The following is a 17,621-nucleotide window of genomic DNA, read 5'->3' as shown; positions in this document are numbered from 1 at the left end:
GAGAGCAGAAACGAGAGCTGAGCTAAGGTTGTTGTAGAGGGAGTGGATGAATAAGAGATTTTAGCTATTTCTTGTCTCTGCAATTTGGTGGTGGTTGTGATATGGAGGGAGGGAGGGGAATAAACAGCTCGTCCAAAAGATGCTCTCAGAACAATGAGGAAAAGATTTCAGGTAATTTTTATGACCTCCTCTTTTGAAAATGAACCAAATCTACCAAAAAAATAAAAATAAAAATGAGGCTGCTGGATTCAAAAGTTACCCTTAATATTGAAGTTTAGGAATGCATGAAGAAAATATAGCCGAGTAAACAAATCCTACTAAGTCTTTAAATAAGGCACCTAACTATAGAGTTCACCAGGGGAGTCCTAAAGTAGGAAGAAGGAGAATTAATCCATTGCCTTTTCTTCTAATTTTCCCTTCCTCATTCACCAACAGACATTCACCACTTCTGTTGGTCAGGGCTTGGTATCACCGAGAACATTCTGGAATTGATGGGGGAAGGTGTGCAAATGATACCCGAACCAAACACTCTCTTGAGCACTGCCAAGTGGGTGCAAGTCACCATGGGCACCTAACTTTCCAAATCTGACTGCTATTGATTCTAGAGAAAATGTTGCCACATCCTGTCTCACAGGCCCCCTGGTAGGTAAAAGCATCAGTGACTAGCACAGCACAATAGGTTCACCATTAACCTTAAAAGGCAAGAGGAAAACAAACCAGCCTTACCCCGGTGGTCCCTGTAGGACAGTGGTTCTCAACCTGGGGGTCACGACCCCTTTGGGGGTCGAACAACCCTTTCACAGGGGTCCCCTAAGACCATTGGAAAACACATATATAATTACATATTGTTTTTGTGATTAATCACTATGCTTTAATTATGTTCAATTTGTAACAATAAAATTGGGGGTCATCACAACATGAGGAACTGTATTAAAGGGTCGTGGATTTAGGAAGGTTGAGAACCACTGCTATAGGATGTACCTGTGAAAGAATTTCAACCCCCACCAACCTGAACTACAGAAAAGAGAACCAGAAGGAAGGAGATTTGGGGCAAACCCTTGCATTCTCTGGAATCCTGTAAGGCTCCTGATTTACTTTGAAAGATATGGAAAGGACTAATATTTTAGTATTTGTGCATAAATAATACCATATCACAGACATAGCACTGAATAAAAGCAGGGCTGCCTGATATTTTTTGATTCATGAAAGTCAATAATCGGCAAACAAAATAACAGTAAGAGCTCCGCACACGAACGCTTTTCCTAAGACTCTCTCATGGGCCATGTCCAGTTGAGTGACAGGAAGTGTCTTCTCTATCTACATTTAATGCACATGCATGTTCTAATTCAAGTTTGATTATCCTTTCCTTCTTTCCTAGCTCTCCCTACCTACACCCTCTAATTGAGTCTGATGATTTAAATGTTCTATATCTTCACTGTCCAATACTGTAGCCACCACCCACATGTTGCTACCGGGCACCTAAAATGTGGCTAAGTACAACCCAGGAACTGAATTTTTAATTTTGCTTAATTTTAATTAATTTAAATGTAAATAGCTACATGAGGCTAGCAGCTATGTAATAGAAAAACACAGCTTAACTCTGTTTTTAAACTTTAACATGAACACGGACATCACCTGGGATCTTGTGAAGATGAAGATTCTGATTTAGCAGGCCTGGGAACCTGCATTTCTCATGAGCTCCCAGGTGATGCCTGCTGGTGCATGAACCATACTTGGAGTAGCAAGACTCCACCTGTTTCTGGAAGCACCAGTGTGACACAGAAGCTTCATGGGTCAGTGGTCTCCAAATTCTCTGATCACACACCCTGTCAGTAAAAACTTCTGAATACTAACTGCTATACCAACATTTTACCTATGTTATAAAACAATATATATAGAAGTTTGAAAAGATCAGAAACAGATGACATAAGCAATATTTAAAAATTATAATCACAGTAAGTTCATATTATTAATAACTAGCATCTCAAGGCATAATATATACTTGAAAAATGAGACCCACGGTTAACAATAGTGAAGTATATCCACATTTCCAAATGTCTTCTAGATGAGTCTAATTTATTTGGCCATCTTGTGTCTGATCTGAATAAGTAAGCATTGTGTGTTTTTTTAAATCTCACTAACGAAGCTCTTATGAACAGCTGGAGATAGGTCAGTGTGGCTATTTGAGAGAGAGAGAGAGAGGATTTTACATTTATATTACTGATATTCTCTTCAATCTGCAATCACTTTACAGAAAAATTGTAAGCCATATGTATACTGCATGGGGATTAATACAGTTAAAACTACAAAAAAATGATCCACAAACACACTTCATTGAGTTCTGGATTGAAAGTATTCCTCTGAACCCAGCCTCCCCCAGGGCCCCCCCTGCTTCCTATAGACGGGCAGCCTCTAACATCTGCAGCCAGCCAGGGGTACCACCTTCACAACGAATGTTAAATATTAATAATGCATAATTTCTCTACTTTTTCAATATACATAAATATACATAGAAACTTCAGTTCTCCTTCAGCAAAGGTACGTTGGTAACAACTGGTGTAGATAGTACATAGCCTTTTCAGAATGATCACAATGCTCTAAAACAGAAATTTACTTCTGACAATGAATACTGAATTCTATACTCTTGAAAACACAAATATTGAATTTCTACGCTCTTAGAAATTCTTCTTAAATTAGTATGTAGGTATAATTATAACTCCAGTAGGGTTTACGGGTAACTGAAGAAAAACCACTTTAGACTTTATATGGAAAAAAATCAATGTGCAAAAATAGCCAAATCCTGAAAAAGAAGAATAGTGCCGTACTAGATAATATACACTGCAGACCCATTGTAATCAACATAGCATGGTATTAGCACAAAAATCAATAAATGAATCATGGAACAATAAAGAATCCAGAATAGATGAGGTATATATAGAAATCCGACCTAAAATAAAGGTGGCATTTCATCCAGGGGCAGTTAGGTTAATGTAATAAATGCTGTTGGCAATGACAGTTATCTGGAAGAAAATAAAGTTAGGACTCCTTCCTCATGTCCAAACTCTAACCCATGGCTCTCAAGTGGGAGCAGTTTGCGTGTCAGGGGACAGCTGGTAATGCCTGGAGACATTTCTGATTGTCAAAATGCAGAGGCGGGGAGAAGGGATGTTTGCTAGGCATCTAGTGGGTAGAGGCCAAGATGCTGCTAAATGTCCTACAACGCACACTCTCCCACACAAAGACTTATCCGGCCCAAAATGTCAGTAGCTAAAAACTATACATTGAGAAATCCTACCCTAACTCTCACCCTAATGTATATCATGAAGCAATGAACAAGAACTCTCCCTAGCCACAGCAATAAATACATGGTAGCTATTTTGACTATTACCATAAATGAGAAATCATATTAGGAAGTGCCTGCAAACATATTAATGACTTTTACAAGAAAAGTGTGCTTTTGTTCGGAGTAAGATCCAGGTTGCTTCACAGAGTTTAGGGGATTTGAACTATAGAAGTTTGAGAATGAAAATTTCAACAAGCCAGGTAGGTTATAAACCTCCCTAGAGTAGGGACTATGCCATCTCATCGTCTCTAACAAAGGCTACGGCCTTAAAAGATACAAGACAAAGACACCTGATAAATACATTTTGATTTCGTCTTTAGGGAACAGAGGGAAAATGATGCACGAATGACCTTAGAACTATCATTTGCATAGGACCGTTTTAGTGCAGAAACTGACAAGACCCAGTCAGCCTGTTGAATGGAGACATCTGGGGAAGCCCCAAATACTTTGCAGTGGCAGCCCTATGTCCTGAAACCAGCTGGGGAATAACCAGGCCTGTGGTCCCATAGGCTGCCATGGGGGCTGGGGATGCCGTAAGGCCCAGAGGATTCTGGGAATTCTCTGAGAACCCCCAATATGCTCCAGGCCCTCAGCTGAGCTGAAAGATGGGACTTAAGCCCATACCCACTCACCACCTCAGATTTCATCACCGAGAAGTCATTAATACCACAGCTTCTTCAGCCTAATTTTCCTAGGATATAAAATGGGATGTGGGGATAAAGATAATGGTACTTTTCAAAATAAGTCTAACCTTCTGCTGATCACGCAATAATATTTTCAACAAATACTAACAACCAAAACAACCATCAGTAGGACATAGTGAGAATAAATTGTAACACTTAACACATAAGGAACGAAGCCCAGGGGCTCTCAGACCCTCAGAAAGCAGGTGTTGTATGCATACGAGTTACTATTTTGGTTTTTAAAATCTTCCTAGCCATTTTAAGTTCCAACTCGTGATGGATGAATAGGAAGCAAATGAAATGATGTACTCCCCTATATCATATTTATAGCAATCACCTCTTTGTAACATGGTTCTATCTTTCAACCACTTAAAAATTATAGAAAACAGCTAGAGAGATTATAGAGATAATGATTATATCAAAATCTCAAGACACTGAAACCATCATAATGGACGGAGATGGATCCAAAGCTATTTCTCACCTGCTGCTGCACCCATAGCTAGAAATGTAAAATTCAATTAGAATTAGTCTTTTCTAGGACCGATCACCTGGTAAAACCCATTACATCCTTCTCAGTTTGAAAAACACACATAACCTAAGTTGTCTCTGATTGACAAGGAAGAGAAAAAACAAAAAAGAATTTGGCAGGAATACTTAAAGTAAGACAACTTGGTTCCTAAATTTAATATGGGATAGTCATGTAAATACAAAAGTCTAAGACTTTAGTAAAATTATTTACAACTACGTTACCTACACTGCGTGCATATGGACCTCAAAACAGTAAGTGTTCCTATAGTCCAACTGCAATGCCACAGAAATCAATCTTCCCAGAGAGTCCAATTTTATTTAAAGATCGTGTATATGTGTGGAAGCAGGGAGAGCTTTTATTTATTTTACTATAAAACAAATACAGGCATTTCATAGTATTGTAGTGTTTGCATAAGTTTTAAGATCAACAGGAAATTTCAAAGAAACTTTGTGCTTGTGCTTCTGTGTTTTGGGTCCCTGCTCACTGCTCTCTGCCATTCCAAACCACTTCTGGGGAAAGACCTGAAATCACTAGTTTGCTAATTCTCTCTCTGAGGAAACAAAATAAGTAAATAAATAATCAAACGTGGGGAGAGACACAGACAATCAAGGACAGGTTGGGGCAGGCCAACAATACCTCTCTCTCTTCCTCTCTCTCTCTCTCTCTCTCTCTCTCTCTCTTCCCACTGGGATAAAGGTGGATGCCTTGGAGAGAGAGAAAAAGAATAGCTAGGCAAGCCATTTAGGGGTGTGGATTGAAAAAAAACACACCACTCTCTTTCCCCCAGGAGAATGTGGCTTTACGCTGGCATATTTGATGGGAAAGTGCAAACACAATAATTAACAGTGAATCCTGAAACTTCAACACAGAAAAGGGTGTCACTCCACATGAGATGGGAAAATAGGGGGAATGCATTAAGGTAGTCCAGTGATGCTGGACAGCTCTGCGGGGGGCAGGATGGCAGTCCAGAGAGCTAATCAAGTTCTCCAAACACCTCGGGAAGCCTGAGAAAACTGATGGAAGGACGATACCACACCAGCAAGGAGGGGCAGCCGCCAGCCAAGAGTGGGGAACCTGAATCCAAAATGACAATCTCCCGGCTAAACAAAACCCTCACATTCCCTGCTCTGATTTAAGAAAAGAACTATGAATCCACCTTCCTCGATTTCTGCTCCCTGGGAACACACCAGCTGCTGCGGTTTCTCCACCACAGTCACACATGTCAATCACTGCCAAGCCCAGCGTTACTTTTCTTCCCCATGTGTGATTCCAACAATCAGCTCGCTCCAGGGCTGAACCCCAGCCTTGCGTGTGAGCATTTTCTAGGGCACACCCCGGTAGGCGCTACCACCCCCTGCGTATTTCGTTTAATTATGAAACCTCTTTCTAGAAGCCCTAGAATTCTCCCAAGAGTCGAGGTAATTGGTAGAAATTAGCCACAAGGCCACTTAAAGAGGACACTCTCGACGATAATTTTTAAGAGAATTTTCATTTTAGTTCCGATATAATTTTGTACTTTCCCAGTGTTGCCCTTTTCAAATGCCAAAGAAAATGTTCGTGTTATCATGTGGGCTATCACATAGGCGATGTAATGCATTTGTACTCCACTTAAGGTCCAAAGATTCGTACCCCTCTGAAGGCCATCCTTTGGATGTTTTTTAAAATGAAAAAAAAAAAACCCACAATGAAAAATAATATCCCTTGTGGAAAATCACTGTTATTTGGACAATGAAAGGATCCTGTGTGTGTGTGTGTGTGTGTGTGTGTGTGTGTGTTTTCCACTAGTTGGGTTCATGTTGTGTGAATGCATTATCAAGGTGCACTTTGGGTACTGGCAAATGTGTAAACCCAAAACAGATCCATCTTGCCATGAATGTATGGTCCTAATGAATAATGGAGTAAAATTCCAGGGCCTGGTATTATTCTACTTAAGTCAGGAAAATTCTATTGAGTAACACCTACTCAGCACCTGGCACTCTAAGTAAGCAACGGAATCCAAAGATGAAAGATTTAGCAAGGGGGAGGTAGGAGGGTAGACACATAAAAACCAATAACAAGAGCATCTGAGAAGTCGGATGAGTGTGTGGGTAGAAGGGGGATTCGGCAGTTCAGAGTGGGAAGCAACTCCATGGAAACGAGCAACTGAAATCTTCAAGGTTGCAAGATGGCAGCCAGCGGGGTGGGGCCGGGGGTACACAATGTTATTTTGAAAAAGTGAGGCAATGGTTTAAAAAGACAGGTTTTCACCTAAAAATCCAGATTTCTGGCTCTTGAAAAAAGTTCAAGTTTCGGCAACACTTGGCAACAATGGGCAGAGTTAGCGCTGGCTCTTCAATCCACAAGAGTCTCTCCTCGAGACGCCTGGCCCTCGGGGCACCTGAGCTTGCAGGCCCTGCCTTCTGATGAAGGCAGTGTTCAAGCGTTCAGATTCCCGACCTCGAGAGGGGGACCAACGGTAAAGCTGAGCACTCTCTGGGATTTGCTTTCCTGGAAATAAAAGCCAAAAGCCAACCAAACTGCCTTTCTCTGCATCGCTTGACACTGGGTGGCCCGAGCTGACTCATTCGGCTTGCTGACACGGTCCGAGAGGAAAGACTTCTCAGACTCCAAGCAGATGGTCAATGTGGGACAGAGCAACTCACTTGATTAGCACTGCTCTCGGCAAGCCACTGCATCTCTGAGACCACCAGAGGCATCTAGCATAGCAAACCCGGGCTCAGTAAGCAACACCGAGGTGGGCCGGTCCTCCTGGGCTTGCCATGGCCTCACACAGCTCAGACTTCTCTCCTGGCTCCTAACTGCCCTGTGAACACCTCCCAGTGGACATCCTGCCACCAGCAACTACCACAAACATGATACAACCAAACTAATACTGTTCCCCTTCTCCTGTGGTAGATGCTATCTGTGTTCCACCCAGGTCCCCTCCGAGCATCCTTCCCGGCTCTGTGTGTCCCTCAGCTTCTGCATGACTTGAAGTCTTCTTTGGCTATTGGAATTGCTTCACCTGGATGTGCCCTAGACCTGGACGTGTCTGGAGCAGCTCATGGCAAGTGGCTCTCAGGTGCAGGAGGGTGGAGGCCAGTTGCCCAGCCTCAAGGTAGATTCACCACTTCCCGCTGTATCAGGCTGAGGCGTTGCACCCTGATGGCTTCCTCCCCTTCCCTATTCTACGTCTCCCCTCCTAACTGATTCCTCTTGGGAGAACTTCCTTAAGGATTCTATCAGGGTCCAACTTTGGGAAAACCCATCAGACACATCCCCTTCCCCATCACTGCCCCTTTCCAGTTAATCCTCCCAGTTTTTTGGAGTCAAAAGCTGACTCATATTTTGATTTGTCTTCTTCCTCCATGCTGTCCCTTTCCAGCTAAACATTAAATCCAGTATTTTCTCTTATGACATATCTCACATCTGTCTTCCTTGGCTTTCTACTACAACCTACTCTAATTACTGGTCATCTCTCACCATAACTATCGCCATGTTTTCTCAACTTGCATTTCTTCCCCTCTTAAGCGTTTGAAAACTCAGCACCTCTAATGGTTGCTCCTCCAAAACAAAACAAAACAAAACAAAACAAAACAAAAATATTGCACTGGTTCCCCAGTGCCTTTAGGATAGAGTTCAAACTCCTCAGCTCGCCTGTCAGAGGACTCCTGGATCCAGGCCCCATGCTTCTCCCCATTTCCCTCTAGACCTCGTGCTCCGGTCGCCCCACATCATCCATGGCCAACTTTCCCAGGCTCCTGACTCCCCTAGGCCAGCGTCCCGAGGGCCAGTGTCTCACCACTTGTGCTCTGTTCAAATCTACCCATCCCTCCAGTCCAGAGCAGATGGAACTGAGGCGCCTCCTCCCTCCTTGAGCAAATTCCAAATGAGAGAAAACAGAGACCCACATAATTTGCATATAGACTTTACATTCCCCTAGTAGATAAGTTTCTTGAGAGCTGGGAGCTCTTTAGAATCATCTTTGCCTAGTGAAGCTACATCACACATGTTTATCTTAGAAAAAATCTAACTGAACGGGAGGAACATTTACCACTTAAAACGGTGCCAGTTATTCTACTCAGCCAGCAGATGTGTCCCAGAATGGATGTGAGACAGGAGGCGTGGAGATGATGTCTCCTCAGTCTCAGTTTCCACACACACCTCCCTGGGTGCAAGCATCTCAGCCCCCCAGGTGTGATTCTAAGGAACACTCTCTACAAACCCCAACCAACTTACTTCCCTCGGGGCTTATTGTTGGACACACCAATCTGGTCTAGTCCTGAAGGAAAACACGCATCGGTCAGGTAGAGAGATGCTACGGTATTACATTTCATGGGCAATTAAAGAAATTTTCAAGGGCATCTTCGATTGTATGCATTTTCCCGCCTCCCAACAGGGCTTCACCCTCTCCATTAGCTGCAGTTCCGCTGTGTGTCCCACCCCCCGACCCCAGGCCAAAATGTCGACAGAGCTGACAAATGTCCTGGTCCTCTGTACCATATAAGGTATTATTCCAGGGGACCTGGACTCTAATGACTTCAACCCATTCGTGATGAAAAACACATCACTGACACCTTGTACTAGCTCGATGTGTGAACAATGACAATTCAACAGCTGAAAAATTAATCGGCACAAAGCATTTTTGTACTTATGTCTACAACCATCAGTGACCTAGAATTAAACCCACACTCATGAAACATCAGCAGTGACATTTTAATAACCGACTTCTCTTAGCCATCATGTTTTGAGATCTTTGGCAACTTATTCTAAGGAAAACTGCCCGGAAAAAAAAAATTGAAGGACAACTTAACTGTATTTAGAATTCAGAGCAAATGCAATAATATTGTCTGTTAAAAATCACTCTGTGTCCCAAAGAAAGAGTAGAGAGAAGGAAGTACAAACTCTCTACTTATTCTAAGTGTCTCATTTGGCTATTCATTCTTGAAATCAGTTTTCAAAGTAACTGACTTTAAATTCAACACACTTAGGATTAAGAACAATTTATAACTAGATGTGTGATTTGGCCTGCCATCCTAAAATGAAATGGCATTTGTAAGAATTTTCAAAAGAAAGGATCAGACAATTTTTCATAGATTTAAGTGAAATTTGTCAAAATGATAGAGGGCTCAGGGAAATGTTATTGTACCGAGCTTTGGGAATGACTCATTAATAATCCAGTTAGACTGTCAATGATGCTCTCAAATTACCCAAACTCCACTAGAAAACATTTCATTATAAGACAAATAAAATCCTCCCTCCACATGGGCATTATTCCTGTTTGCCCGAAAGAAACCAGGTCCAAATGAAAAGCTACTTCGTCCAGAGACATTTCCTTAGTTTCCTTTCCAGCAGGAGGTGACTTCTCCTTTTCCCAGACTCCCACGGTATGATGCCTTATTTTCTCAGTTAAACTGTAGATGCCTGGAAGGCAGGCTCCATACGCAGGTGAACCTTGAACCTGTGCCTGCCGGCGTCCCATGACGTAGAGCTCCTAGCATGCCCCTTACAAAGAATACAAGCTCAGTAAGTGTGAATGAATGAATGTAAGCTTGCATGGTTTTGTTTTTTTTCCTGGTCTTGCTGTAGACCCTAAAACCTAGTTATTTGCCAAAAACTTTATGTTCACCTTTCAAACACATTAAAGTTGATATCCAAGTTTCGAGTAGTCATCCCATGGTGATTCTCGCTAATGAACTTGATCTGGACTGACAGTAATCTAGAAAGTTTATCTACACCTCTTTCAATGCGGTCTACTTACAACACATTAACCAGGCATTTACTTCCTCTTGGAGAGTGAAATCATTTCATTTAACAGCATCTACAGCTGTCAGAACTTTGGCAGACTTCGTGAAAAATATCATCTTAACTGTCTGTATTAAAAATTAATCACATAAGATTTATTTTGTTTTGTTTCTACTAAACTCCCTGAAGAAAAGGTTCTGTTGTGGGACTTTTTGATTGTTTAAGTTTAATAGTGTGGGGTATTTTTCTCATGATGCAAAAACATAGTTATTGCATTTGTGAGGAGAGAAAGTGCCTGTACTTTAAAATTATACTGTATAATGAAATGCTTGCTTTCCCACTCTTCCCACACAATACTGACAGGGAATGGAAGTGGGCAAATTCTCTTGGTCATTTTGCCGTAAGAATGGTAAATTGCCATTTTCATTACCGTACTTGGAAAATTACCAAGCTTTTGCAATTTCTTTAAAACAAAAACAAAGCGGGGGGCAGTTTCAAAGAAGACCCAGCACAAAGTTGTACAAGGAATTTCTTGTGTCTAGAATGTTCATTATAGTCATCCTGGTGGGTAGCTAGACACTCTGGACTAGAGTGAACTCAAACCCACAGAGAATGCATCTTCTCTTTTTTGAAAACCCTCCTGCACACTAGTGTTTCATTCTTCTTAATAGCTTGACCCATTTTCCTCTTCTAGAAAGTAAGCTCATTAGGTACCTTGACAAATATCTCAACGTTTGGGTCTTAGCTTCCTCACCTTTAAAATGGAAATAAAAATAGTATCTAACTTCATAGGCTGATTATGAGGATGAAATGACACTCAAAAAGCCTGGCACACAGCAGATGCTCAATAAGTGTCATCGTGCATGTCTCTTGTGGAACCTGAAACCACCATGGCTCCCAGAACCATTTCCTCTTGCGATTGACCTAGATATTGATCCACAGCCAATCAACATAAAGAAACAAATATGCCAAAAAGGCAGATGTTAAAAACAAGTTTCACTCTACAAATACCATGGTAATTCTGGACATTAGCAAAGGCGTATGTCATCTTTCACTTCAAATTCTAATGCACATTGGCTCAGACTAAGAACCCTCCTGATCAGCTGTGAAGAAATGAACTCCGCTTGGCAGCAAAGAGGAGCACATCTTAGCCACACAGCCTCCCGCTCTGGCTGTCCTCCTGAGCTCACCAGCCCAACGTTTATCCACCTGGCAAACCAACTTATGAAAAGAGAGAAAAAGGAAGTAGTTACTCTGCACTCTCCCTCCTTTTAAACTATGGTCCATGTTGTCATTCCATGACAGATGGCCAAAGGACAGATCCATTTCCCTCTGCCAGACTTTATTTCAATTTTGTTTTTTTTACAAAAGCAGCAAAAACATACTGTGTTTTCTATCCCACCTTGTTTTAAAAAAATATATTTAAAATTAATATTTATGGTTCCTTTTGAGAAACCAATCTCCATCTCTCTTTTTCTAATTAGACCCAATAAAAATATAAGAGGAAGCATTCAACAGGTCCAGCCATCCTGAGAAACATCCTCAAAGCCTTGAAAACCAAAATCAAAGCCAAATCAATTACAGCAATAGATTCAGATGGGTTTTGTTTTTCCTCCTAAGAAATTGACAGAATTTATGGTGGGCTCAAAATGGTCAAGTATGTCTAGAGCAGTGGTCGGCAAACTGCGGCTCTCGAGCCACATGCGGCTCTTTGGCCCCTTGAGTGTGGCTCTTCCTAAGCCTTAGGAGTACCCTAATTAAGTTAATAACAATGAACCTACCTATATAGTTTAAGTTTAAAAAATTTGGCTCTCAAAAGAAACTTCAATCGCTGTACTGTTGATATTTGGCTCTGTTGACTAATGAGTTTGCCGACCACTGGTCTAGGGTTTGGGGAAAAACCATTAAGTTTGTATGTAGCCGAAAACAATGAGTGTGTTTTCCTAGCCATGCTTTTCAGATTATAGCAGTGGTTCTCAACCTTCCTAATGCCGCGACCCTTTAATACAGTTCCTCATGTTGTGGTGACCCCCAACCATAAAATTATTTTCGTTGCTACTTCATAACTGTAATTTTGCTACTGTTATGAATTATAATGTAAATATCTGATATGCAGGATGTATTTTCATTGTTACAAATTGAACATAATTAAAGCATAGTGATTAATCACAAAAACAATATGTAATTATATATGTGTTTTCCGATGGTCTTAGGTGACTCCTGTGAAAGGGTCGTTCGACCCCCAAAGGGGTCACGACCCAAAGGTTGAGAACCGCTGGATTATAGCATTATACTTTAACTGGCTGTACTTTAACTGTTCTGGAAGTACTCCTCTTTGCAGGAGATGCTTTTTTTCTAGCTGAGTTTAATCCAATAAATTAAAGGAGGGAAAAGGTGTAAAATGGAACCCTCTATGTAAGCAGTCAGGCATGGACAGTCGCAGGACACTAGGAAATTTTCTCTGGTTGTCAATGTTTTGCCTTACCTGTCAGAGGGCAGAGGCCCTGTCAACACACATTAGCCACCTCATGATGTTCCCCATCCAACCTTGGAGGCCTTACCTGTCGGTTTTCTTGATCAGGATGGCCCTGAAGATGTGCTCCAGGGGTGTCTTCTCCTGCTTGTGGGTTGGTTGCACGAAAGGATGCAGGGCCACCAGCAAGAAGCCCTGCTGGTACAGCTCCAGGAGCTGGGCGGGCAGGTCTCGCAGGGAGGCCAGCCTCACTGCTGAGGACCGCGGGAGCTCGGCTGGGAGTGGAGAGAGGAAAGGCTCATCAGAGACCCACCAAAACCCCCTGCCTGGCCCCATCCAAGTCCCTCTCCCTTTGCCCTTTCCTGGGGCCTGTAGGTCACCTCTTGTTAAAAAATGAGTTTTTTCGTGTCTTAACTACTGTCTTCAAAGAGGACTTATACGCAGCAGACTATTTTCCAGCTCATCCAGAAACATTGGTAATTGGATGTTTTAAATCTAAAGTCAATTTTTGTCAGAGATTACCTTGAAAATGTCATTTCCACACTCTCAAAAAATAAAAAAGAAAGGGCAGAAGGAGAAGGAGGAGGAGGAGGTGGAGGTGACAGCTGCATGCAAATATGAAATTGCCAGGTGGCAAACAGCAGCATAAACAATTCAAAAGATAAACTGGAAGAAAATTTCTGTGATATTTAAGACAACGAGGTGATTCCCTTGATGTGCAAAGAAACCACTCCCCTCTCAAAAAAAAAAAAAAAAAAAGAAGAGAAATGGGCAAAGTATATGAATAGGCAATTGCTTAAAAAAAATAAAAAGCCAATCACTATTTGCAGACACCCAAATTAACTAAACATTAGAACTATGCATGTCAAAACAAATATTTTCACTTTTTAAAATTTAGATAAAAAAATTTTAAGGACAAGATTCAAAATTCAAAAGGTACAAGCATATATGCAGTGAAAACTACATCCCAGCCCTGTCCTCTGCCTCTCAGGCTTTTTCCCTACAGGCAAGCAATATTATCCTTTTTTTAATTTTTTTAAATTTCTTTATTAAGGTATTACATATGTATTATCCATTTTTATATACACCTTAACGATCACCGAATTCATACAAGTAAATATGTCTATATATCGCCCTCCCTTTTTACACAAATGGTAGTATAACAATGCACCTCACTTTTAATCATTTTTTAATCAGTTATCAGTACACTTTTCTTAGAATCCATTCAACAGTAGTAGAGAGAATTTTTCCTCATTCTTTTTAAAGGTGCACAGGGTACCATAGTGTGATGGACCAGAGATTATTCAAACTGTTGTTTTTATAAGTAATGCTGCAATGAAAAATATAGCTCATATAGTACATATAAAAGTAAATTCCTAGGTGTGGAATTGCTGAGCTAAAGATAAATGCATTGTAATATCTTCAGTTATTGCCAGATTTCCTCCACAGAGTAGCACAGATTTACCTCTCATCAGTGCTATACAATCACTGGCTAATCTCATAGTGAGGTGTTCATTTATATTCCTCTTATTATGCAATTTGTATTTTTTAATTAAACATTTCATGATTAAATACTATCTTTCTTGCCTTTTCTGTGAACAGTTCTTATCTTTACCCAATCTTCTATTGAGTTATAGCCCCCCTTTTTTTCTAATGGTTTGTAGAAACTCTTTATATATTAGGAAATATAGTCCTCAGTTGTGATACCCATTACAAATATCTTTCCCCAATTTGTTGTCTTTAACTTTGCATATAAGCTGGGGTTTTGTCATGAATTTTTCTTATGAAGTTGAATTTATCAATCTTGTCTTCAACCACTTCTGAGTTTTACGTTATAGCAGAGAGATCTGGAATTATAAAATAATTCTCCTGTGATATCTTACAGTACATATTTCACATTTTTGCATGTACATTTTTGATCCATTTGGAATGTATGCAATATGAATTAAACATTCCCCCCCCAAGGTTTACACATTTTTCCTCATTGATTTGAGATGCCACCTTTATCATATATTATATTCCTGAATATATTTAAGTTTATGACTGTGATTCATTAACCCATTTTAATAATTTTCGTTTCATATTAGTTTTAATATCTGCTCAGGCTATTTCCTGAATTTTCCTATCTTCCTGTTCATTATCTGAATATTCCTATCTATTCTTACGTATTTTTTTTCAATTGGTCTTAAAACCAGCTAATCAAATTCTCCCTCAAAAAAATCCTGTTGATATTTTTATTGGATCAAGTTCAAATTATAGCTTAGCTAAAGGAGAATGAATATTTTCATCAGGCTACAAGTACCCATCCAAGAACATGGCATAATTTTTGTTTATTCAAGGCTTTTTTTTTTGGTCCCTTATGTGCACATTAAAGCTTTCTTCACCTAGATATTGAACAATTATCAAGTTTATTCCTACTTATTTTATATTGCATTGCTATTAGAATAATATAATGTTTTTCTTTTTACTTGTATGATACCCATGTGGGCAAGAACATTGGGCAAACAGGTATGCCCATCACTGTTGATAGGGGTGAACCCTTCTGGAAGGCAATGCCTTCAAACCTAAAAGTGCACACACCCTTTGTCCAACAACCCCACTACTAGGAATTACAACTATGGCTGGACTCATAACATGTTTTCAAAGACACATATACTGACAAAAATCTTCACTACGGGGTTGTTCACATAGCAAAAGCCTGGAACCAAAGAGTTCTTTATTGGAGGGCGAGGTAAATACTGGGACATCCCAATGATGAATCCTATGACCCACTTAAGATTAAGGTAAATCTGTTATTTGCCGATGGAAACAAGTCCAAGATACACTACTAACTTAGGAGGCAAAATATCTGACAATATTGCCATATGATATTCCTGTATAAAAATATTAGGAAGGACATGAATACATTTTTTTCTGAAAAAACACACACACAAAAAACAAAACATCAATATTAGAGAGAGGGAGTGGAATAGAGAGAGGAGGATGGAAAGGTGGCTTTTACATTATTTTGAACTTTTAATTCTATTATCATCAACAGGGATCATTTGGGAGGAGGGTTTATGAGACATTTTAATCTTCTCCTTTATAGGTAAAAACAGTATTATTTAAACGTTTTTAAATGTACGTTTAAAATAATGTCATTTTAAAACACACACTTAAAAACAAAATCTAGAGGTACTTAGGAATGCTACTTCCCATTAGATACTCTAGCTCTCATTTCCATACATCATGCAAGAAATTTACGGGAAAATAAAATCTATAGCAATGATTCACCCTCATGCATCCTGGAGAGACCTCCATCAATAACAGTGACAAAGATAAGACTGGCCAGGAAAGCAGAAAAGTCTGCACTCTTTCCCCTGGAGGGTACATTCTGCCTATGCTGCTGGATAAAAACCTAAAAGGAAATCTAGGCGAGAATGCCGAGCCGCTCCCTAATTCCCACGCACAGAAACCCATCAGGAATAAGGGGCCCCTGCGCCTTAGAAATGGAGACCCATTCCTAAGGCCCCACTCCAGACCTACTGTATCAGGATCTGAGCGAGCTTCATCTTCACAGGCCTCCAAGAGACTCTGGTGCTGAGAATTACTCTCCAGAGGTTCCACTTCGGCCCTCCTCCAACCACTCTCCTCTCCATGAGCAAGGAACCTGGGGACCCACGGGCATGCGTCCACCTGTATATCTCACGCCCCCACTTCACACAGCTACAACCCTGGAATTCCATGCCCTGAGAGCCCTGGTGCAATTTGGGGGCCTGTGCAGGCTTCTTCCCTGGTCTATGGCGAGGGTGGACACTGTTCCCTATCTGTGCACCCCCAGGCCCAAGGTGGGACTGAGGCTACCATGAGGTAAGTGAAGAGACGCTTGCTATAGGTGCATAATTGAGGGGCACCAAAAACTCAGTAGCCACGATAAATAAATATTTAATGCAATATGTTAAAAAGTGAAAAGGAATGCAAAAAGTCTGTAATGGACAAAATATCAAAAATTGTAATAAAGATGGGATCAATATTATTGATTTTTCCTTTTGTCTCCAGTATCACTCAGAACGGCACTGTTACTGATCTCGTCTATTAAAAAACATTGCCTCACTCGCCTCACTCCAGTGCTGGCCTGGGCCCAGCATCTCCTCTGCAGCCTTGTCCCAGGCGCTGCAAATGACAGGAGTGGGTCTGTACATAGGTTGTGCCCAGGGAACCAGGGCCAGCTTGCCTCTGCTCTCAAGAGATTACAAAGCAACGCAACTGAAAGGGCATAACTCTGTGTGACATAGATGTTATGTTTCATTTGAAAAACCAAATGAACTTTTGGCAGGTGTGTAAACTTTTCAGGAGGGAAATTTCATGACAGCCACCAAACCTAAAAATACCATGCAGCACTAAGATCCCCTCTTCTTCGACAAAACTGTATAGAAAGAGCATCTGCAAGTCATCAGTATGAGACCTCAAACTCAGCCAGTCTCTCCAGCTCAGTATTTTGTAAATGCTCCACATTCTTACTGTTATCATAAAATTAAGCTTTACTTGTTTCCTCTTATGCATCACACTGTAATAAGAAAAATTAACCATAGTTGATGTGTTGACAAAACTTGGGAATTTAGTATCAGCTACATTCCTCACTAGCATTAACCCTGGGCATGAGGAACACTCAGTTTCCTCATATAAAATGGACATCATAACATCAGCCTGCCTTCCATCACAGAGCAGTTATGAAAATCAAATAGGATGATGAGTATGTAACCAATAAAACTCCAAACTATCACACTTCAGTGGTGGGAAGTGGACTGGGGAGCCAGCCAGGGGGGCTGGTCAGCTGTAGATGGAGATGACAATATAGTGCTGAGCCATTACTCCTTCCCTCACTCACAC

At 40.8% G+C, this 17,621-nt stretch overlaps 1 protein-coding gene across 1 annotated transcript in view; it reads right to left on the bottom strand.

Moving 5' to 3' along the window:
- RFTN1 (raftlin, lipid raft linker 1) overlaps positions 1 to 17,621 on the bottom strand; it is a 176,298-nt gene that overhangs the window by 93,390 nt on the left and 65,287 nt on the right. The window contains exon 3 of the mRNA XM_006083664.3: positions 12,841 to 13,027. Within this exon, the coding sequence (XP_006083726.1) occupies positions 12,841 to 13,027 (187 nt within the window). The remainder of the gene's footprint in view (positions 1 to 12,840; positions 13,028 to 17,621) is intronic.

Source organism: Myotis lucifugus, unplaced genomic scaffold, assembly GCF_000147115.1.
Source record: "Myotis lucifugus unplaced genomic scaffold, Myoluc2.0 scaffold_8, whole genome shotgun sequence".
Classification (NCBI taxonomy): Eukaryota; Metazoa; Chordata; class Mammalia; order Chiroptera; family Vespertilionidae; genus Myotis; species Myotis lucifugus.
The sequence above is the reverse complement of the archived record's forward strand: the minus strand, read 5'-3'. Positions and strand labels throughout refer to the sequence as shown.